The 24,161-nt window shown below is 40.2% G+C and overlaps 2 protein-coding genes across 8 annotated transcripts in view; both read right to left on the bottom strand.

Annotated features, from left to right (window-relative positions):
- Positions 1-1,236: 1,236 nt before the first annotated feature.
- LOC130158025 (platelet glycoprotein V-like) lies at positions 1,237-11,104 on the bottom strand. Of its 3 annotated transcripts, none has more exons than XM_056358289.1 (2): positions 10,649-11,104; positions 1,237-4,721 (listed from the first exon to the last, which is right to left on the bottom strand). In XM_056358289.1, the coding sequence occupies exon 2, from the start codon at positions 4,693-4,695 to the stop codon at positions 2,803-2,805; it is 1,893 nt and encodes a 630-aa protein (XP_056214264.1). In that variant the 5' UTR covers positions 4,696-4,721; positions 10,649-11,104; the 3' UTR covers positions 1,237-2,802. The 3 variants fall into 3 exon arrangements, with proteins under 3 accessions (XP_056214264.1, XP_056214265.1, XP_056214266.1); XM_056358290.1 differs by lacking the exon at positions 10,649-11,104 and adding an exon at positions 5,667-6,618; XM_056358291.1 differs by lacking the exon at positions 10,649-11,104 and adding an exon at positions 5,652-6,618.
- Positions 11,105-11,242: 138 nt separating this feature from the next.
- ATP13A3 (ATPase 13A3) overlaps positions 11,243-24,161 on the bottom strand; it is a 58,743-nt gene continuing 45,824 nt past the window's right edge. For 4 of the 5 annotated variants that reach the window (XM_056358283.1, XM_056358286.1, XM_056358285.1 and 1 more), the window contains 11 exons: positions 24,018-24,097; positions 23,300-23,342; positions 23,089-23,198; positions 22,142-22,238; positions 21,204-21,276; positions 20,219-20,396; positions 19,381-19,568; positions 18,843-18,931; positions 18,589-18,669; positions 14,644-14,733; positions 11,243-13,120 (listed from right to left, as the gene is read on the bottom strand). In XM_056358283.1, the coding sequence (XP_056214258.1) occupies positions 12,923-13,120; positions 14,644-14,733; positions 18,589-18,669; positions 18,843-18,931; positions 19,381-19,568; positions 20,219-20,396; positions 21,204-21,276; positions 22,142-22,238; positions 23,089-23,198; positions 23,300-23,342; positions 24,018-24,097 (1,227 nt within the window). In that variant the 3' untranslated portion in view covers positions 11,243-12,922. The remainder of the gene's footprint in view (positions 13,121-14,643; positions 14,734-18,588; positions 18,670-18,842; positions 18,932-19,380; positions 19,569-20,218; positions 20,397-21,203; positions 21,277-22,141; positions 22,239-23,088; positions 23,199-23,299; positions 23,343-24,017; positions 24,098-24,161) is intronic. The other variant, XM_056358288.1, reaches the window with a different exon arrangement.

Consider the following 24,161-nt stretch of genomic DNA (forward strand, 5'->3'; position numbering starts at 1 on the left):
GCCAATACAGTGGTGATGGCAAAGCCATGGGTGCCCTGCGATGGCAGGAAGGCAATGCTGCCCAGAGAGGGTCTGAGATGCAGCTGCGCTTCAGAGCCCTCCCTGCTGCCTCCCTGCCTGCCACAGCCACCATCATGCTGACCTAGAAGACCATTCCTTTTCCAGGCAAACCGGAGATGGGATATAAATAAGCATATCCTTGGATTTCCCAGGCCAGGGAGTTTTGGAGGAAGGGCTGAGCTCTGCTGGGGAACAAGCAATGAATCAGAGGCAGTTCAAATCGAGACACCTCAGAGGAAGAGTTAGTAAAACACCCCAGGCCATTATTGCTCCAGCCTTTTGTTGTCTGCTGACTTCACTTCCCCGTCTGGCGCAAGCATGGGGAAAGCCCGATGACAGCATGTAAAGACAAATCATCCTCCTCTCAGTCCTCTTAGCACTTGACTCTTCGCAGCCGGGTGCCAAAGCCCCCACGTGCCAAAGCTCGGTGACTGCAGAACGGGAGCCAAAGGGGTGACTGCAGAACGGGAGCCAAAGGAGCGGCGCAGAGACCCAGCTGGTCCCACTGCAGGGCTGGGGCGGCCAAAGGAGGGTTCAGGAAGGTGGCAGCTACTGCCAACCCACTGCTCCTCCAGAGGTCAGGCACCAGGCTGTCCTACACCCAAACAGCAACTGAACTTGCTTTTTCTTCAAAATCAGACAGTGCTCATACAAGTGCCCATAGCCATGAGCGCACTTCACTGCCTCACCAAGGAAAACAACAACCAGCATGGTTTGTACAATTTCCTCATTAGTCCAGATCATGCTCCTCTCCTGCCTGCTGGGAGCAGATGCTTGCGTGGCACCAGTACGAGAGCGCTGGAACTGGCACAGCACTAAGTGGTCATTACAGATGTCCAACCAAGAACCTAAATTTGTACCAACTGCCTCCTTTTAAGCACTACCATGCAGCCGCCCAGAACTACCATCACAAAAGCTTTGTGTTGGTTTTGTGCTTCTCTCTCAAACATATTGCAATAACCATTCTGGAGCTTCTGTTTATGAATCCAGTCCCAGTTCGCTTTGTACTCGTATTTCTCCTTTAGAGATGGCTCTAACTACTAATTAGCCAGGCTTGCTAGATTTGGTTAAACCTCACCAGCAAGGCAATGGTTATTTAACACCAGAGAAGCACTTTGTCTCTTTTCACAGCCTAGAAGAAGAATTCAAGTCCAGCAGCAGAGCACCCTGCAACAAAGTAGACTACAGTTTATTCTCATTGCCCAGACTAACACACAGCAGGGAACAAGCCACAAACCTGCAGTAAATGCAAGCTCTCTTCACCTCAGCCTTATAATGTGCCATTTTTCAAGGCCGTCCAGGAAAGACCTCAATAGTTAGAAAGTCAGTAAGGCTGCGAAAGGACTCCCGGAGTATCGGGTCTCCTGCCCAAGGAGCTGGGGAAGCACACCCAGAGGCTTTTGAGCACAATGTCAGAGCTTTTAAGAACAAGCTAAGTCACACAATTAAGATAAAAGCTAATAGTTACATACAAGAGTTACCAAAGCACATGCAGTCTGACAGATTAATATCTTTCAAATTATTAACAAACATTTCAAACCCCATATTCTTGCCTCCTAGTTGCCTTTGCATATCAACACTTGAAAGGGCTGGAAGTCAGGGAGTAATACTACGTAGTAAGAAAAAATAAAACCACCCAGGCTGAATACGCTACTGCATGCTGCAGCTTGATGGCAATGCATACCTTCCTCAGCCAACTTCAAAGGTGGCGGTGACACTTCAAGGGCCCTCAGCTCAGGCAGGCTCCCTGCCACTTTGCTACACACCTATGTTTTGCTAGCCAAGCCCAGGAGAGACCATCCCTTTCTTTCCCAGCTCAGTCAAGACCAGTTCTCAAACCAGCTATGCTCCTGTGGAGCCAAGGCTCAGTCCTGGGCATCTGCCCCATGCTCTGGTTTCAAGGCTCACTACATCTTGCAGCGAGTAACGCCTTGCTTTTCAGACCACTGGTCAAAGTTTAAGGATGAAAGCGTTCACATAAAATTCAGAGTTGTACTAACTTTACAAAGTTTCCCCGAAAAAAACCCAAACAACAAAATACATAGAGATTACATTTCCCAGCCCAGCATCTTAACGATCTTTCTCTGGTTAAGCTAGAGGAAAGCACTGTCAGCTTGAAATGGTACCCCTTTCTCCTGATATGCCCTGCAAAGGGGCTGAGGACAGACAGCAAAAAAAGACACCACCTGTGCCATACCATTCTGCGCCCCCCCCCCCCCCCCCCCCCCTTTTCAAAGCATCTCCTCCCCAAAACACCATTTATTTTCTCAATAAGGAGACAAAACACTGCAGGCAGCATAAGGCATAATAGCATTTGAAGTACTATGGGCAACCTTCCAAGCGTGGTTAAAGCCGTGTTCCTATGTAGGCTTCCCTGCGCTGATGCCACCTCCACCTGAGCGGCGCGAGCACGGCAGCAGTGGGGTCTGGCAGGGACAGGGCTGCAGTCCAAAGCAGGACACCAGTAGTACACGTGCAGAGGTGACCACAGATTTTCTTTCAGCTCGTTCTCCAGGCTCATGCACCAATGCTGTAGGAATATACAGTGATTACAGTGTCTGCCAAAAGTGGTTGTAAGGTGCATAAAAGCACATTTTCATTATGCCTTTAGCCATAAAGACGAGGTCTTTATGGTTCTTGCTATGAAGGTTTGTAATCCATGTCTGAATCAAGTGTCAACTGCCCAAACCCCCCAAATGCATCCAAAACAACGCTTTTAATCCTCCCTTTGGCTGGTATTCTCTATCTTCTTAAAAATTTTATCAGAACTACAGGCCGAGCAGGAGCATTTCTGGAGCGCAAGAGTTGCCTGGTTTTACCCATCACATACACACCGAGCACAATGGTTACCGTCTGGAGTGCTAAAATCAAACCGTGAAGGTACAAGAATAGCTGACAATAAGAAACTCTGGCATTAAAATAGGGTTTAGCACTCCTGTGGGCTGACAACTCTTCCCACCAGGCCAGAGTAGTTAAATCCGTTCCCCTGACACTGCTGGTTTGTACGACGATGCTGGGATAGGTTTGGGTTGGAACTTCTGAGAAACGAAATGTAGGCTGTGCAGCGTCTTTGACATAAGAATAGGTAACACCTGGAGGAATTGATGTGGGTGTGCTGGTATCTGTGTCCCAAGACGACATTAAATGCTCCATCACAAGGGAAGTCGACGTCCGGGAGTAAGCCGAGCTGAATGCCGGGTACGTACCAGCAGTGGCTGGCAGGCACTTCAGGTGATCAGCTGTCAGAGCCACCACAGAAACACTCTGCAGTGCCAGTGGGCTGTGACATGTCAGAGAGGGCACATTTTTAACTATCTGCAAGCTCCTTTGGAGCCAGTCTCGGAAACCAAGAATTTGGCAATCACATTTCCAAGGGTTGTCATCAAGGCAGACTTCTTGCAGCTCAGGTGAAGCGGTGAAGAAGTCTCCAGGGAGAGACTGCAGCTTAGTACTGTTCAGGTAAACTTTCTGAAGATGCTTGAGATTGTGAAAGAGGTTTCTAGGAAGAACCTCGAGGCTGTTATCAAAAAGGGAAATGTTCTGCAGTTTCTGAAGGCTCAGGAAGATGTCCTCTGGCAAACTGGAAATATTGTTTGTATGCAGAGAAAGGCCCCGCAGTTCGTTCAGACCACTGAACACATTCTTAGGAAGAACACTAAGCTCTGGATTAAAACTCAGCACAAGAAGCTCTAAATTTGTCAAGTTACTGAACACAAAATTTGGTATTGTTGAGAGCTTTGTGTGATACAGCCACAGGCTACCAAGATGCCTCATCTCCCCAAACAATACTTCTGGAAGAGACTTCAGTGGGTTCCTGTACAAGGTCAATTTAGACAGATCATGTAAGTGCAGAAAGAGCCCAGGAGGCAAAACTTCAAGCTTGTTTCTGGAGAGCGTTAGGATTCTCAGTTTCTCAAGACAATGAAACGCACCAGGGGCGATGGACTGGATGTTATTGGAGTGCAGGAAGAGTTCCAGCAGCCCCTTCAGGCTGTCAAACATACCAGACTCTATTGAAGACAGCCTGTTAAAATACAGCATCAGCTTCTCGAGCCTGGTTAATGCACTGAATATATTTCGAGGCAGTGCTGCCAAATAATTTCTCGACAAGTTCAGTACTTTGAGTTTGGCGAGTTTCTTCAGCATGCCACTAGGAAGTGCTCTTAGTTGGTTTTTGTTCAAGAAAAGCTCCTCCAAACCAGCTAGTTTGTCAAACAGGTTTTCTGTGATGGATTTCAACCTGTTATTTTCAATGATCAGCTGCTGAAGCTGCACCATGTCATCGAACACTTCTGGGGGAAGTTCAACCAGCTTATTATCTAGCAGCTTGAGGGCTTTTAGCCTTCTCAAGCCTTTAAAAGCCATTGGTGAAATCACAGAGATGTTGTTCGAAGACAAGATGAGATGCTGCAGTTCCACCATTCTAGAAAACTCATCCTGCAAGTATGCTACATTTGTGTCCATTATGTAAATTTCTGTCATGTTGCAAGGCAGATTTAATGATTCCAGGTCTTTTATGTGAGGACCAGAGCAATGAATTGCATTTTTTGAAGAGCAGTTGCACTTCTCAGGACAAACAGATGCATCCAGCTGGAAGAAAAGCTTGATCACCACTAACAAACGAAACACCAACATCCTTGCCGAAGTGCCAGACACATTAGCTGTTACAAGAGATAGGAGAGAGTCAGGATATGATCACAGCTAGTTAATAACTTAGCAGCTGTCAAAGTTGCGTGAATAACCTAAAAACATGTGCAAAATTTCTCTTGGCTTGAAAGCAAACCCCAAGATCTCCATTACTGTTGACTGCAAATATTTCTACAGTGTACAATGAGAAGTACACATAAAACTCTTTCACAAATCAAATATTCTTTGTTTATATTTGTACTAGTCAAGTATAATAAAAGTGTATGAATACCATGATGAAACTCTCGAGCAATCATAAGGCACATATTTATTTGAACAGAAGAGCATTTTACCAAGTTACACACAGAAAATATTTTAAAAAAATATCAAAAGGTCCTGCAACCACAATATTTTTTAATTTTGGGTTATCTGAGTTTTTAAAATAAAGTTTAGCCTGCAAAAATAGATAATGGAGGTAAAAAGAGTGTCCTATATTTTAAGTGGCCAAAAGCAAAACAGCACACAGTTCTGTTAAATCATCTCTCAGCATTTGCAAGCGATCACTTCTTGGAACAGCCAAAGAACACACAAGAAGCAACAGGCTATTTTTGACATAGCCTGAAATAACACACAAGAGCTCATGCAGCACAGGACAATAGTGAGTCTGTGATAACAAACAAGTCTCATTTCAACAGCTTAACCCAATACTAAGTTACCAGCGGTATTAAAAACACAATGAAATGAGAGGAAAGAGGTGCCATGAAGTTAGCTGGAAAGCTGTAACAATAAAGGTAGATCTGCATGAAACATACCACAAAGTTGTATAGATTTCCAAACAAAAAGAGGGACAGGAAAGCAATCATTGTAGCTATAAATGATAATATTTAAATGAGCAAGTAAAACAGAAATCCACAGTTTAGAAATACTTCCTTAGTGAAATCAACAAGTCCAAGTGTATCAGAAACCTGGAAGTCAGGCACCTGGCTGGTCGTAGGAGAAGTGGGACTGCTGCAATAGCTGGACAAGTTCTGCAGGCACAGCTGGAACAGCTGATAGTGTCAGCCTTCAGCACCCAGAAGGCTGGGGCAGAGGAGGGCTCCATCCCAGCATACCCTTTTCCAGGGGCAAGGATGAAGCTCTCCCATACCAACCCCACAGAGAGGGGTACAAAGCCCATCACTCAAAAAGAAGTCAGGTGGGAGAGCAGAGCATCTCACATGCCTGAACTGCCGCCAGGAACATACCATCATGGATCAAAAACAGCTGCTGCACCAGAAACAGCAAAAGGGAGTACTTAAAGTAAAAACTGAACCTAAGCCAGAAATCATTAGAGTACTGAAGACTGGTAAAATGTGCATCGCTTGCTCAGGAAGGGAAGGACACAGCACCTAGTGTTACCAACTACCAGCAACATGTTGCTGCAAAGTAAGCTCTTGCTGGCCCTTCTACAGCTCTTTGAATGAGACTGTAAGCCACAAAAAAAAAAAAAAAAAAAAAAGGATCATGTGATTTCACCTTTCTAAAGGACTTTTCTGTGTCAAGCAAGAATCTTTCAGTGAATCTCACCCTCCTAGTAATCCCCCCTCCCTCCAAACCTGACCATCTCTATAAGCCAGCGACAGCTTTACTTCAATAAACTCATAAGCCAGCCTGTCCCTGATCCTGCCTGTCCCCACCCCAGCATGGTGGTGACTGGGCACATCCCTGTGTCCCCAGGGCAAGCCCCTTGGTCGGTGAGCCCTGGTGAGCCGCTTCTGGACGGTGGGTGAGCACAACCCTCCACGCAGGGCAGGAACACACCCAGGAATTTGTTTCAAGCCCTGACTGGCACCTCAGCCTGCACCAACCCAACCCAAGACCACAGCTGAACTAAATAATAACTAGGAAAAAACCCCAACTAACTAACTAAATAATAATAAAGACCTAGAAAACCAAATGGGGGGGGGGGGGGGGGGGGGTCGGGGAAGACCCCAAATTGTTATGCTACAGACTGCAAATGCAGGTGCCTCAGGGGGCAAGACTGCAGGCCAGTAAGTAAAATAAGTCTGTAAAACAAGAAACAGGCTAATGCTAGACTGTAGACTGGGGTCTGTTTTCCGGGTCTCATAACAAAAGGTAAGACAGTACTCGGTGAGACAAGGTTAAGACACTCAGAAGTGCTAGAAGGCATACATTTTCACAAGCAATGAAATAATAGACATTCTTTGCAGGGGATTAGGGCCACAAGCGCATGACTGGCACAGGAACTAGATAATCTTATGGATCTCAAGCATCTAGACCTGCTAATGGTATTTTTTGAAGAAATATTTGATTTTCCGTAACTGAAGATTCTAATGGTAGAGAATACAGTAAGATCAACATAAGGGCCACAGTTATACGTTCCTGTGGATTAACATTTTCTCAAACCCTCACATGAGACACCTGGCATTCCAGAAAGGACACCAGCCTGGCTGGTCCTTTACCATGTTCTGGTCTACAGCCTCTTTCCCTTTATACCACCCGCTTTCATCTTTCCCAAGACTGTGAAAGGATGCCAAAGCAATACATTAATACTGTTACCATATCAAAAGTCACATATTGGTTTTGAAATCAGTTTCATAGAATACTGAGCAGAAGTATCATTTACTACGATGCTTAACTTTCTTTTTTGCAAGTTTCTAAACTCATATAAGCATGAAAAAGGAATTCTGAACTGTACCTTGGAAACTTATCTGCTTTTCAGAGGAACTTAGTAGGAGCATAGCAGGCAATCAGGCTTCACCATGATTCTGCACTTTAAATGGGAAGTAAAACAGCAAAACGCATCCTCTAGATAACACTTTCACCCATATTTGCGTAACTACTGTGAAAGGCCAAAGAATATTTTAAGCTTCGGAGCAGATTTCACCTACGTTTAGCTGTGTAAGCAACCAGCTTCCACAGGTTGTATACAATTTCAAAAGTAGAATTTGAGAGCACTCACAGAACAGGAGAAAGGCTGAAGTCACAAATGAGACGGCACAAAACCCACCTGTAGCTTCTTTGACAGTGATATTGGAGTATGTGCTTCAAACAACCCAATGCAAATCTGGGTGAAGTCAGAAATATACTTTTCAGCACAAATTATGATCAGAGATTTCAAATTTGTTAGACACTTTCACCACAATCTGCTACCCAGGTGCATTAGGCTTTGAAGGAGTGGACACATCTACTTTAAACCACCAAGTGATTGCTATGTACCTTCGCAAGGCTGCTCTGACTTTTACTTTCTTGCAGGATTGAAGTCAAAGCAATACGAGTAAGAAATGAAGAGTTTTTTTGCTTAATGCTTTGGCTAAGCAACCCAGGGTTGACCTATCTGGCATCTGTTTTTCGTCCTAGTCTTCTGGAGTCACAGACCACCAAAACCTAATGCCTGAAAGATTCTGAAGAGAGAAAAGCTTTAAGTTATCAAAATATTAATATTTCAATTTCAAGCAAAGTTTTTGTAATTAAGTACCCAGGTATTTCAAGCATCTTCAAGTTTAAAATCATGTGCTCTGCCAATGGATGTTTAAATGGAAGGTGAGCCACAGGATGGAAAAAGATGTCTTCGTTTCTGGGTGATTTTTCTGAAGACGAGTGCAACAATAGTGACAGCTCACAACTGGGAACATTTGCCCAAAGTCTTTTCAAGATAATGCCTCCTATGCGCCAAAGAACAAAAGCAACATCTGGCTAACAGAAGGTGGAAACAAGTTGCTATTGCATGCACAAGGTCTGGCTTTCAAAGGGCTCTCATAAGCCACCAGGTAAAAGTCTGGTCAGTATTACCCCACTGCAGAACAGCAGAGCTAACTGTGCACTGCTAGCACACCGCATGCGTTCTTCTGCACCCCCACCTTCAAAAACACAGAGGCACTGAACAAGATACCCATGGCATCAGTGGGAATAGGTCTGTATTCTTCACCAAACCTTGGATCTAACTGCATAAAGAATAATTAAAAACAATGTCATGAAACTAATGAAAAGAGTTAAAATATCTGTTCATTTTAATTTTATTTTCAAAGAGCTTCAGTCACAAAAATGATTTACAAGTCTATTTACAATTCTATTGTACAGTTATTTATGTATGCCTCTTGACAACAGGGTACCATTCTAGAGCAGCAATACATATTTTAAGTACAAAGATGTAGTATCATTTCAGATCTAAAAATAAAAAGGAGGCTGAGCTTCTAGAGCGTGCTGTAATGACGAACCTTTTAATCTGTGTTAGGCTTGAGGAATTAATGACATACTGAGTAGTTTCTGGTTCACATAATTATCAAACAAGCTGCAGTTTGTTGAAAATAGCTTTAAAAACCTGAAGCTTTACTGTATAAAATCAACATATTCAAGACTCTAAAAATTGTCAAAAACCCACAGCTTTCCCTTAGACATACAAAAACCTTAAGTTTACAATTCAGAATTTCATGGGAGAAATCCTACAGAACTTTAGCTCTCTCATTTTGTGATGATCAACATAAGCATTAAAAATTCGCAGCATAAAAAGGACTCCACATCTGCTTAGTATTATACTGTATATACATATACAGTACAGGATTATTTACCCGATTTGGGATGACTGTTCAGCACAACCTTCATGAAGAAAGAAAAAAATAAATAGAATTAAAAATCCAACAACTTTTAAAAAGTGCAACAGTAAGAGTTTCCGATTTAAAGTTACGATGAACACGGACAGTCAGTTCTGTGGTGTTTTAGCCGCTTCTACTCAAGCATTATTTGCAGCATCTTCTTTTTACAGTAGATTTAGTTCTATAGTACATGAAATTAGTTACTGCTAATTGAATCTGAAGGGAAGAGAAAAAAAAAACCTTTAAAAATAACCCTGAGGGATATACAATTTAATGATCTTGCAATTTATTTCTAAAAAGTAACATTTATTATTTAGCAATTGCTTTTCTGGATAGACCAGTCCTTTAAGTATGTGCATAAATAATATTTAAAAATCAGTAATATTTACAAATCCTAATACATCAAAGTAATATACGTACAGATTAAAGTCTGCATACACAAATAATTTAATAATAAATCAAACTCCTCAACGTAAGGCCAAAATATACAGCAGGAAGAAAATGTCTACCGAGTATCTAGTGGAGCTCACTAAATTGGTCTGTTCACCTGAATTTAGACATCCAAGATGAACATCAGAAGAGATTCTTTCCACTACAAACTGAATTTTATCTTACTTCAAAGGAGAAACTGAATGCACTAGTGCAGATCTAGTTTGCTGCGTTTCTGACAACCAGAGAAACTGCTCAAAATGAGAAAAATGATAGGTGGCTGAACTCAGCTCTTGGGCAGGAAGGCATAAACCCCAATAATCGCAGAAGATTCAAAAGCTTATTTTGTGGCTGAACTTGCAACAACAAGAGGGATTCTCAGAAAAGCTGATTTATTATTCTTGACTAAGCGTCAGAAGCAAACAAGGTCAGAGCTCAAGCATGCAACCTCAACATTTACTAGCTCCGAGCGCATACCTTGAGGAAACAAGCTCCCATTTGCACAGTGTTCAAGTTTAACAGGCTTATGACCCATTAGTCAACACAATCAAATGGAGACACTTGGCAATTTCAGTTTTAATAAGAGTTCCCTAAAATGTTCTCTGAAGACAAGCCCACCTGAATAAGCTGTTTCCTCCTCACTTTCTAGGTAAGTCTAATAATAAACTAGCATAAGACTGAAAGACTAGCTTCAGAAACCAAACAAGCCAAGAGAAATTATCAGTTTAGAGAAAGTATTAAGCAAAAGCATATAAAAGGGAAAGACACAAGTATCTTCTTTCGCTTCTGATGGAACAAGCAAGCTGAAATGGTCAAGGAAATGGAAAGTAAAAGCTTACGCATTTAAGGATAAGTCACAGCTCCCAGGTCCAAGATGCATAGCTTCACAACATTTTTTTCAACTGAAATATTATTTTTCTTCAAATTTGAATACTACTTACGCAGCTAAGAATTATTCTTCATCAATTATTCCATGCTACAAAGCTTCTGTAATATCAACATTGACAGAAGTTAGTCAACTGACTCAAGACTCATAAATTTAGCCAAGTCCACAATTGCAGACTCCTGAAAAGCTACTGATGTTGTTTGATGTTTATGACTTTAAGAAGCTAGGATAATAGGACTTGTACATTGCTCTGTTGAATGAATGCTGAAGAAACCACTTCCCCCTTCCTCCTGCTCAACCCCTCGAAAACAAAGAACAATAACAACAAAAAAAAATATCAGGAAAAGAGTTGACAGCTGGACGGGAGGATAGTACATCACATGCATACTATTTATGAGGAGCAAGTGTTAGTAACTTAAACCCCAAAGTTCTAGGAAAAAGTCTTCCAAACCACTTAGCACCAGTTTCAAACTCCCCATTGGCACAGTATGTTCAACACTGCAGAAACCATAACGTGAGCAGTGAGGACACTGTCCATACTGCCTTACAGAACACAGGGGAATTAGGCTCGACCTGAAAAGTTTCCCTTATTAAAACAATGCTGGAATGGAATTGTCTCCACAGGAATATTTTTTTAAAAAAAAAAAAAAAAAAAGAAACCAAAAACACCCAGCGACAACCAAAACCTCAAATTACATCATCAGAATACACACAATTCAAAATGAACCCAGCTGGCCAGGCAGTTTGGGGCCCTCCTTTCATGACTACTCTAAAGGACCCGACCTCCTTCTCCAAAGGATCTCTACAGAATCATAACTTCTTTAGATCCCAGATCCCTTCCCAAAGCTTGGAGGTGTCTGAACCAGTCAGTTACACCTGGTCAAAACATACTGATCAGGAGTCAATATCTTATCATCTTCTCAAAGACAACCAAAGGAGACTTTTCTGAACGTTTAGCAAGTTGAAGATGGTTTGGAGAGAAGTAATTTGTGGTTTAAAAAAGTTTTAACCTTTGCACAAAGACGATGCCTACCTCTACATCTCTGTAGACCTGTTCTTCTAGTGGTCCTGTGTTCTGACACCGCCTAATGGCAAAATGACGTATCGCCACCCCAAGTGCTTAAGCAGCATTATTGGTGATGCAAGCTTTTTTTTATTATTATTATTTTTTAATAAATAAAACCTACATAAGCCTTATAGTTTTGTAGCAAGACAGATTTTTAGCTCATCTATTTTCTCTTATTTTTGTTTCATACAGCTACATATAGTGCTTAAGACACTGGCAGACTCTTTGAAATGCGTATGGTCTTAACATGCACCAGTCCCAAGCATGGGCATGTGAAAATATTCCTCCCTCCCACCCCCATATTTCTCTTGCAGCAGTAACTGGCCTTACTACTTCAAGGTATATAGGAAAATTGTCTTGATATTTACAAATAAAACATGGTCCACAAAGGGATAATCCAACCCTTCTGCTGGAAAAAGCAAGGTCTGTGGAGAAATGCATAGCTAAATGTAATAAAACATGAGACAGAAGAAAGTGTTAAGATTCTCCAGCCTTCCTTCTCCAAAAACTTGAGTGTAGCCAAATGCCTCCCCCTCTGGAGGCCACCTAAGCCATTCCTTAGGGTTAGCTAGAAAAGATGCTAAGAACCCACTTGAAAGCAATGTGCTTTCTTCTTAAGGACAGAGCATATTGCTTCTGTCGCATTCCTAATTCCTGCTGTGGCCAACTAAAGAGTTAAACTTAAAACTCCAAACATTACATCTGGAAACACTCCTTACTAGTAGGGACAAACTTAGAGGTATACACACCAAAACTTTAGAACCGTTCTGAGGCACAAAGCTTTTCAACAGTGAATATATTAGGAGGAGAAAGAAAAAAAAAAAGAAAAAAAAAAAAGAAAAAAAGGCATGACAAAGTTATTATGTGCCTCTAGTACTACCATGAAACCATTACATCATAGGGTTTACATGAACACGTGCCCAGGTAAGCGGGTTAGAACAATGATTAAGATACTCCAGGCAAATTAAGTGAACCTGTTTTAACTGCCCTGCAGTTTAAACCTTCAAATACATCTCATTTAGGAATAATGAAATCTGAAAGAAGGTGGAAGGAAACACTCATTTTTGTTCTGCCTAAGGTCACCTACATTTTTAAAATGTATAGCCATAAGATGTCTGGCTCTGAACTCCGTATTCAGAGACACAAAACAGTTGGAAACATCTGCATTAGAATTTGACATTTAGTATCCTGCAATTTCAAATAAAGCCTTAAAATTACATTCTTCTGAATACTTCTAGAGACACATGCCACCAAGATCCACTGTTACGTTACAGTGATGATTTGATATGAACCATTTTCTTGGGCTGGTACTTTCGCTTCTGTTGTTGTTCTGGGTTTCGGCGGCCATTCTGGATCAACCAGCAGTTCCTGAGCTAGATGCATATACTTGGCTTTTGGTGTCTTCTCTCTACAACCAAACACGGAAGAAAGGAAACAGACTCCACAGCGATTCACAGCCTCCTGCAGAAGTGAACAGATTTGAAAACTGGATTACCATAAGAAAAAATTAATATAATTAACAATAGAAGAAAAACTATTGTTCTAGTTTCTAATTTACTATCTCATTGTCACATTGGACCTAGAAAGTGTAGTACAGAAACTCTTCTGCTGTGTCATCTCTTCTGTACTATGGCAGCAATGACATTTAAAAAACACTAAGAAAAAAAATAAGTATTTTGCATTATTGTAAGACCTAAGGTCACCAACAGCTTTCAGGCTGATTTTATAATAGCTTCAATAAGCACAGGTATAACAGACACCATTAAATAATGTTACTATTGAGGAATGAAAGTCTGGTCTAGAAAAAGCAGTCAAATTCCCAGAGGCTCAAAACACTTTTTAAGCAATAAATTGTTTAACTGCAGGCAACCAGCCAGCCAAAAGTGGCAGAATTTAACTTGCTGATACTGAGAAACCTAAGTCCTACAGGTATTAACAGTTATTAAAACAGACAAATTATTGAACTTAACTCTTCTTTCCTTCCTACTTTTCCCCTCCCAGTCCTAAATGCACGTAACAGCTACCTGGAGAAGAGAAACACCATTCCTCATTCTCAAGACTGGATCCCTCTCATGTCTCAGACAGCACCTAGCGTCTGCAGGGCTGACATTTTAATGGAGATATATTCTATGGTTTTCTTCACGCTCTGAAATTCTACCAGTTGATGAACTGAACCAAACAAGAGCCTTTAAGGACAATTTCCATTCTTTGGTGAATACAAACCAATTCGTTCTTCAACAGCCTCAAAAGGAAAAACGTAAATCTGAACTGAATACATTTAATAAAATTTAGTGCTGAGAAATAAACCATTGCAATTCTGGCAAGAACAAATTCACAACCAGCTAAATGCAATAAGCCCAGAGGCTTAAAGAAAAAGCTAGTTTTTATGGGATTGCACATAGACTTCCTTCACGTGTTAATGACAGAGGGGCAGACCAAACCAAGATTCATGGTCACCTGAAAAGCAGAAGCTAAATCTTTCAGCCTCCTAAACAATCTGAAGTAGTAATAACATACTTTCAATTGCTATTTTTTTTTTCATTTCATTTCTATGTGCTATAAAATTACTGCTCTCAGAAAGATCTAAAATTCTAAACCACATCAATTCAATAAAGAACTGGATTAGACCCAGCATCAGCAATTCAGCTTCCAAGCAAATCAAGACGCTCCCAGTCCTAGCATGCTAACTTGTGAAAACACAGAACTTGCTAATATACAAACTGAAGATAAAGTGACAAAAGTTCTAAAAGCAATCCTCTGGGTTTGCTTTGCAGTTCTTGTATACACAGCTAAATTCTTTAAGTATCAACAAGGAGAAAAATCTAAAAACCAGAAGCCTTTCCTTTTAACATTCCAGTTACAGACATCTAATTTAGGCAGTCTTAAGCTTAAGGTAAGCAACGGACACTTATCGATCATAAAGAGACACAATTGAATTAATCTGCATGCACTCAAATGATGACAGCAAAATACTAGTCTCCAACCTGAGGCGGCTGGGGTATGGTGAGGCGATATTCTCCTTGTTTGTCTCGATTGAACACAACCTTCCAAAGGATCATATCAAGGAGGACATTCTGTGAGACATTGCAGTGAGTGGGAAGAATTAAAGAAACTAATGATCATTTGTTGTTAGTGTGCACATCACAAATAAAACCTGAAATAGTGTGTTAGGCATAACTAATTCAGTGCCAGGCAAAACTGAGTTTACGTTACTTGTCAGTAATTAAGTGATAAATGTTTTCGTTCTTAAAGTGCTCACATGAGATTTAAGAATATGAACATGTACTTTAAATCAATAGCAGCAAGGACCAAAACTGCATCCTTTGATACAGGTAAGAATAATACACATTCTTAGCACATTTCAATTCTCAAAAAAAACCCTGTGAAGCACTGCAGACATGAGTGCTTAAAGGAGTTTCCCCTCAAACCATTTTTAACATTATAGTGTACTTCATGCTGGAGCCGTGCTTTGTTCATAGTTTGTTTTAAACCAGCAACATTCCCAGAAAAGCTTCAGTGGGGTAGCAAAGCTGAGCCACCAGCAGGAAGTCTGAAGGAATTCTGTAGGAGCTGTTCCAGATTTTGGAAAGGAGGGCAGAAATTGAATGGTATGTTCAGTACATCTGGTTATTCTCACATGGCTGTGCGGGCGGACTCAAGAGCCTTGAACAAATCTGGCAACACAGGTGTGAACCTGTATCTTCCATGGCCTTGAGCCTACAACTCATCTTCGGACAGATTCCATTTCTGACATCTCACTAACCTCTGCCACTAGATAGGGGAGCTGATTAGCCAGACTTCTATAACAGACTTTATGATGCTTATTATTTAAAATATACCAGAATTTTACGGTGCTTTTATAAAGCATTTGCAACAAATGTTCAGCTTGTTAGATGTCTGCTTTTGAAGCCAGTCAGTTTAAGTATGTCTATACCGGGCACCAGGGGCAAGGAGGAACATCTGCTAGGATCTGCCTTTGTTATGCAGTGTTTTCTGTCATCTGGTAGAAAGAATATGCGTGCTTTGTGAACCTCGTCTGGCACCCACATGGAAGAAGCAGAAGCTTTACACAGCATTTCAGAAACCACGTCTGGGACAACCACAGCCAGAGACCATTCCTGCTGTAGAAGCAATGAAGAAACTACATATGATCGTAGTGTGACACAAGTGTCAAACTGGCAAGTGTGGCAGAAGAAGATCGATCCAATTCCTCAAGTATTTCATATTTATGAGATACTTCAAGAGGTGATTACTGAGGGATTAGTGCCAGCAGAACAAACGCTAGGTGATACACACACAGAGTTACCCTGTTAAAAGAAACGAGGAAATGCAACAGCAGGTTTTCCTAGATACTCAGAATATGACCTGTAGTACCCCGCTAACTCTGCAGTGAAAAGCGTAGTGAGCAGAAAATCCACCCAGGGACACAAGGACAGAAAGGCAATGAGCTATACTGGAAGTGAAAGAGTAAAATACCCTGACATTTCCACACAGCACATCGGACCCAGTGAGTTGGCATCACGTGAAAAAGCTTCAGAGAGCCTAGAGTAATACTGCCGGAGTTGGACAAATACAGTTCAAAAGCTGGGACAAAAGCAGGCTGAAGTTATGAAAGGTGAAGTGTGTATTCTAAAACAAGGTTTGGGATGCGAGGCTCACTAGACAATGCTTCTGTTGGACACCTGCTGTGCAGTAAGACAACTTACCTGTCTAAAAGCATTCACTTAATGGGGAAAGCGGAAGAAATAGGTTTTAAGTCAAAGCAGAACATTCCAAAAATTTAATGTCAAGAAAACTAAATTCTATAGGTACTTCTATTCCACTACTGAAGTATGGGCAACAAGATAAATAGGAAAGTCTGTTTAAATGGAACGTGACAAGTCATCCTACCAGTCTTGGTCACTACAGTTAAGTGACTAAAGTGTTGAAAGATGCTAACTCAAACCTGCACTGGAGAAAGAGTGGGGTGGGATTTGAAATGCTGGATGAAAGCAAACGCTCCGGAGTAATTACATGCCTTATGTTATACTTAGTAGAAATTCAGAAGTTTACAGATTGACGTGGCAACCAACAAGGCCCAGGAGTGGAACCTTACGAACATTTCAACTGAAGGAGAACCATTTGTCCTCGAGAGGCACGTGCTGATACATGGATTAACACACTGTACAGACTTGCTACTGGAGCCCTTACACTTCCAGAACAGAAACATCACCAGATTGTATAAAAGTTAGAAAGATCACCTGCAGAACAAAGTGATTTCTCAGCAGAAGGTAAGTTTATTTCCTTCAGTAATATTTATCACTGGACTGAAAATTGCAACGACCACCTATTTACACTCCATGTATCAACATGAAGCTCAATTCCAAGGACTAATCTCAGTACTTCAAAAAAGCTGATTTCTCACAGATGGCAATAAGAACATTAAACGGAAAAAAAAATTCTATCTAGAAGGTTTGTTTTAAATTTACTGGAAGACAAAAAAGCCACAATTCTGCAGTATCGGAATAACTATTGTTTCAGTAGCAAGGACAGCAGTATAAATAAAATTTAACTTTTAACAAATAAAAAAGGTGGGAAAAAAGAAATATTTCATATTTTTTTTACTACTAAACTCTTAAAGAGTTAAAGAGCATAAAAAAGAAAATATCACAAGCACAGTTAAGAGTAAATACAGGACAATGTAAGAAAGTCACAGGATCTTTCAGAGAGGATAAGTCTGTTAACAAGGCAAAGGTCCAAAAAAATTAGCATCCACTGCCATGTTCTGGAAAAGACAAGTTACCACCTATCAGGTCAAAACACTGAAAAACATGTTCCAATAAGCAGCAACATAATAGCATATATTGCAAATTCTATTTGGAACATTTTTAGCACAAAGTCTTGACAATTTTGATTAAAGCATCTAAAAAACCTTTGGCTGATTTTATTTTTACTAAGTCACAAATAAAAGGGAAAAAACTAATCAACCAGGAAGAATATTAACGCTGTAGTAACCTTCAAAGGCCAAAATGGTATGATCCAAGTAAACATTATGATGGTTACCTTGATAGAAATCCCTTCCATAGTAATGGAAATACTGACTAGAAGCTGGAGAAAACATTATACAGTAAAAGCAGATAATTATAAGGTGCAAGTGCTAGATAATGTTGAAAGGCTTTTCATCTTGCAGGAAAAGAGAGTGACCAATGGCTGCAACCAAAACCCAAACGTATCCATGTTGGAAATAAGGCATTACTATCACAGGGAGAAGAACTAACCACAGGAATAAACGACTGACACTGAATCCAGACTCCTTCTGGAGGATGTACCTGTCAAACTTTGATTCTCGGAAACAACATATGGGTACCTGGATGAAAAGCAGGGCATGTTTCTGCCCACATTAACTCTGGCATTACAGCAGAAGAGGTCAATATCTAGAGTGACTGACTTTGGATAAGCTCAGGGCTGGAAAAAGCAGATCTCTGCAAGAACATCTCTACTTCTGGACTTGGATCAGATTAGATGAACAAGTTATACAGACCTGCATTATCCTGAACAATAAGCTATTCATATGATGCAACTGAATGAAGATAGGCTCCCCTAAAATTTTATATAGTTCTTTACTATGCTATGTTATTCTGAACTGAATTAACACAAATCAAGCAAATAAATATGGAGAGTACTGTCCTATGAAATAGTTGAAATAATGTATGTCTTTCAAGTTTTCCTCCTTTTTTAATTAATGAAAAAGGTTTTAAAATTCTGCTTTTAACACAGAAAACCTCGACACCTTAAATCTAGCTTACAAGGACATTTTTAGGAATACAAACTTATGAAAACAGCGACCACTTACACCGGCATGCTGTGAAGAGATACCTTCTAAACAAAAGACAAACATGTACCCTGAAAAATTTAACAGACAAGCATTTTTTTCCATTTTAATTTCTTACCTCCATCAGCACAGACACAATTGCATTGAGAATAACAATGAAGAGAATTCTTAGGCGCCACTCATATGGCACACACACGAGCTGTGAGAAAAAGTTGCCAGAGATTAGCAACACACAAATGAAGTAACACACATCCAACAGTTAAAAATTCTCCCTCCCCCCCACAAAGCTCTAAAGGGAGTCAAGCTTCCCCAAAAGGCAGCCCATCAGTTATCCTAGGAAGTACAGACACCTGCATATCAGCTGAATCTTACCTCAAGAAATGTGTCAATAGATTCAACGGGATGCAACAAGATGAAAAATATGAAGACATAAAGAACTATCACAGATACAACAAACAGAACTGTAAAAGAATAAAAAAATATTTTAATTGGACCATCTCACAATCAGTTTTAGACAGTTTTTCCATGTATCACGGGTTCGTTACCCCTTGCAATAACCTCTTTTCTCCCTCTAAAACCCTTCTAGGCAGATTTTGACGATACAAGGCGTGCTGATCGCCATACAGAGACAGACTGCCAGACTTAGCTTCTCACTGGCTCACTTGCAGAGCTGAAATGTATATATACATATACTTCTACAAACAAAGCAACTATTAGCACAAATATCTCCATACAGTTCAACACTTCCATATTTCTATCTCCGATTACCAGAGAATAACTATACTACATTCTCCTAGTAACACTACTACTGCTGAAGTGGGACAAAGGAGTTGTAAGCGAGCCATGGATAAACAAAGGCTCAGTTACTAAGAGTCTAATTTCGACCCGTATATAGTAAGAAAAGACTCACAGTTTTTGTAGCATGGTTGTCTAAAGGGCTTTCCTTTAGAAAAGACAATTGCCACTATGAGGTACTGAAAGCTGGATATAAAAAACAAAGTTGTGTTTTCATAATTTTTAATGTAATGTTCATCATGAAGAGTCTCATTCCCATGGCGCGCAGAGCTGGTGTTTGTGGCATCCAATACATTACATGCACTACAACATAAAATAACATTTAACACTGCGTTAAGGAGAAGAAGCAAACAAGGCCTACTTACTAAGAAAAGTAGCGACAGAACAAATTACTACAGTAGCAAAAAATCCTATCTTTGAAAACAGGTAGTAAGGAATGAAACTGTGTCAGGGAGGTAGCAATTTTCGTGATTTCTGAACTTTAACTTTTTATGCTTTCTGCTTATAAGTTCACTACATCAATTGTTTAGAAACTATCACCGCAGACACACATGTAAAAAACCATTGCTATCTAAAAAAAGGATTAAAACACCTCTTCTTTTTCAGAAATATGAATTTGACTTACTGGAACTCTAACAGGAAAAAACCTTTACAATATAGAAGAGTTAAAATAGATCTTAACCATTAATTTCAAATTTTGATCTCAACTGTCCCAAAGTTATGGAGTCCTCAGACCTTGCGGTGTGGCTCTGACCCAGTTTTGTATTTCAGCCATTGGGTAACTCCTATGTATTTAGTAAGCTTTTCACAAAAAAACCCAGTAGACTAACAAGCCGCCACACAGAAGCTTTATTTACAAAGTCCCCAAAGCGGGTCAGTAAAGAAGAGAGCAGTTACTGTCTGTAGCTTTCCAGTCATTACTGGGTCCTGCATGGAGCCACTGAAACACTTACTCAGATTCCATTGTCCAAGGCTCATACCAGGACTGCTGTTTCACCCAAAAAAACCCAAAGGTTTGGAAAGCAAGGCAGATGACGATCTGAGACAAAACGGAACACAGAAGTGGACCTGAGATAAGACCTGATGGAGGCCTTCGCGCAACAAGCTCCTTCCAAGCAGGGTTCAGACTCACTGCAAAGAGAAAGAAAAACAAATGACACATTACATCATTATGGTTTTCGAGAGTTACCCTGTTCACATTCTGCAGAATTAGAATGGCTTGCTCATGACAACACTTTAAAAATTAGTCCAGAATTGCAAGTGTGAAACCACCTTGAAAAGATTATACTGCACTAGAAGAATGCCACAGTGCCTTCCACAGGCTGGTCACCCCCAGCAGCAGCACAGGACAGCAGGGGACAATAATAGAAGCCATGAGACTTGAGGAATTAGTAGTGTCTGGCCAAATTCCCTTTGTCTGGCACAAGGGCTTACAGCTCGTCTCCTCACTTTTGGTCTGCCACTGCTCCAAAGCAGCAGCTTCTACTAAACTTGAAAATGGAATTCTGTGGAATCAAGTACTTCACTAGGTAATAGTTTCCGAGTATAACATTTTCTGGACAGAAATTCAACTAAAAATGCAAGAAATCAAAACACTTGAGAAAGATGATACTGGAACAACTCCCGTTTTGATTCCAAAAACGGTTTCCTTGTGTCAGTACAGATTTACCACTTCCTGTACCGTGAAGAACTAGTTTTCTATGATCACGCCCCAACCTGCTTTTTGTATGAGGGCATTTCACAGGCTTCAGATGAATCTATCTCGGTACACAGTGTTTGGTTTTTTTAATGCATATACTGTAGTAGGTGTAACATCCCAACTGTATGTCACAGTGCTTAGCTTACTCCAAAGAGCACCTAATAAGGTGTTAAACAAAAACTGACCAAACAAAAACTGCTTCATAGAAGCCAGCAGTAGTAATTCAACACAATACTTACTAGTGAAGACAACCACCAAAATGATTGCCAAATCAATGAAGAGAAACTGGAAATCTCCCAAATTGCTCAGGATCTAGACAAAAAACACACTTGAAACATTGGTAATCTCTTCATACCAAGAAACGTCTTACAGTGACACTCCTATGGCATTAATTCTTTAATTATCACCCTGTAAACAAGACAGTCTCTTGGCAAACTGTGTTCCTTTATCTGCAGGGGTCTTGACTACTCTACAATTCACAGGTCCAATTCCTGAAGTATCAAGGTATGAAACCACTTCAGTTTCAAGATGCATAAGCTATTTGTAATTGAAATTTGTTTGTAATCAAACTTACATTACTGAATCTTACAAACCAATGAAATAATAGCTTAGGCCCACAGTTCTCTAAACACCATAGCTTTACTATGTAGTCATACAGAAATGCCAAGGTCCTTTAGTACTTTCCATGATTAACTCTGAATGCAAATTAAAAAAGACAGGATTTCTACCACATGCCATATTGCAAATCCAATCATATTAATAGGAAACACCTCACTTGGCTTTCTTTTTTTTTTCTCCCTCCTAACTCAGTACTTGCAAGCTGCTCTCTTTCAATCCTTACATAAAAGGAATGCATTGCCCTTTAAATACAGTTAGGCTATTTTTAAATGCTGATGTTTTTTAAACAATTGAAAACTGTATTTCTGTTCCATTGATATGCTTTTTTGGACTTCACACTGTAGAGACTTTCTATCCATAGGCATTAGTTATTGCCTCTTTAAAAATCGATACTCCCATGTTTTTCATACAGTTAATATTAAAAAAAAAAAATTGAAAGAATACTCACAATACTTTTAGTCCAAAGACACTTTTTAGAATGCAGGTGTTGCATACCCAAAAAAGACTTGGAACAATTTATATTCAATATCTATCCATTTTCAAATCTCAGGATACTTACAGAATATAGCAGAGTAACACTGATGTACTGGATAATGCTGTATAATGCCATGAACTTAAATACACAGAAGGAAGTTATTAAAGCAGCACGGCCTTCCCTGTTAAAACAAATGCAAGCATGTAACTGGAAAGCTTCCTGTGCAAGCAGTTAAATTCTGCTTAGCAAAATGTTAGCTGCAATTAAACACATCACCAAAGCCTTCGAGGGACATTAGGCTGAAGAAATACAGAGAGAAAGGGGTTGCAACGGTACACTGTCAAGTACATCAGAGTCGTGAGCATGCCTTCTGAACTGAGCTGCCACCAGACTTCAGTGTTCTTTGGACTTTATGTGGTTTTCCAAGGAAGGTTTTAAAATGCAGGTCTGCTTGAAAAAGCATCGATGAAGCACTAGTTTACTACACAGACTGAACAAACATGCAGTCAGCCACAGAGCTGCTGACTTCAGAAATGTTTCCAATTACGCATTACCTCATTAGTTCCACACAGACTTAACTAGATTCTTCTCTGGCTGACCTTTATCCAAAATTACTACCCAACTTCCAATTCTATAAGCAAAAATTGGTCAAACCCTATTTAGAAAATTTGTTTTCTACTCTGTACGCTGCTGAGCAGTTATCTGGAGAGTTTTACTGCTTCCAATTACACACAGCCTTTATGGAAACTAGTAGAGTCACAAAGACATCAAATTAAATATGAACATGTAGAAGCTTGCTCACACTCTAAAAAAATTAACTTTACATGGACAAAAGGGTTTGTAACAAAATACTACATCATTCTATGGCAAGACTTTGCTCAAAGTACCTTCATTAAAGAAGCAGAACTACTAAAAATGTACGGCTTGTTCTTTAGTTCAAACTGGCCTCCTACAGCATCAAACATATACTAGTATAGGGTAGGCAAAAGGAGTTACACAGATGCAGTTAAGTTCACAGTGAGTGGCATTACCTGATCAGCTTTGGCACACAGGAAATACTAGGTGTCCTGGAAGTGAACGGTGATGCCACAGAAGCCTCAAGTTCAGACAAAGATATACCACCATGTGCCCTCTTCAGTGCCTGCCAGTTAATGTTGAAATAGAAAGAGCGCATTTTAAAACCTGCTTTCAGCTGTAAAACATAACTGAACAGTTTTGTATGGAAAATAAAAATATACTTACGCCACAGTCATTTGCTCCATCTCCACACATGCCCACATAGTAACTATAAAAACCAAACAGATGTCAGCATTCTGAACCATTCCCTAACCATAGTCTGTTTAGCTTATTTCATTAAATACTTCTACATTATTTGACTTATTCAGGGTTTGCATAGTAATGAGTGACTGTTAATGCTAAAAGCAATTACTGTTGCCACTATACATACAAGGAAGTGGACAGAAAAGTAACATGACTTGGCCAGGTCAGCCAAACCAATCATGTTTATCAGCCCTCTATCATTCCAAGATGGTCTAAAGCGTCTTTGCTTTAGGCAGACAGACTTTTGTCTGTCTTGCATAGCTACAAGGCCTGACACCATACAGTAGTATACTGACCACGTATGAACAGAAGTCACCCAGTTAATAGTACTTCTGTAATACACAAAAGACATTTGGTGCATTTGTTTATTAAGCCAAGCAACCAGATTTATAAAACATGTTAGTCAGTTTAGTTATTCATTATTTATAACTTCATGAAAAGTCTGAAACTTTTACAACTAGCCAGCAGATGGTACTACTCTCATTCCTGCTCAGCTAACAGGCTGATTTACCAACTCGGGGATGTTACATTAGCCCAGCCTTTTCATCTGGTAAAACAGCTAACAGCATACACAATTTTTTCTTCCTATTGCACCACTCAGTCAACCCTCCCGGCTTTCTATGCTTAAGCAAATACTTACTCTACATTTTGTAAAGCTTCCACCAACTGAGTTTTCTGATCAGGCGCCATGCGAGCAAACACAGTGCCATGTAACACAAGCTGGAAGACAGAAGATCTCTTAATGCTCACAGGGCAAAGTCTGTTCACCATCAAAAGTGCCCAT

Source organism: Falco biarmicus, chromosome 13 (genome assembly GCF_023638135.1).
Source record: "Falco biarmicus isolate bFalBia1 chromosome 13, bFalBia1.pri, whole genome shotgun sequence".
Taxonomy (NCBI): domain Eukaryota; kingdom Metazoa; phylum Chordata; class Aves; order Falconiformes; family Falconidae; genus Falco; species Falco biarmicus.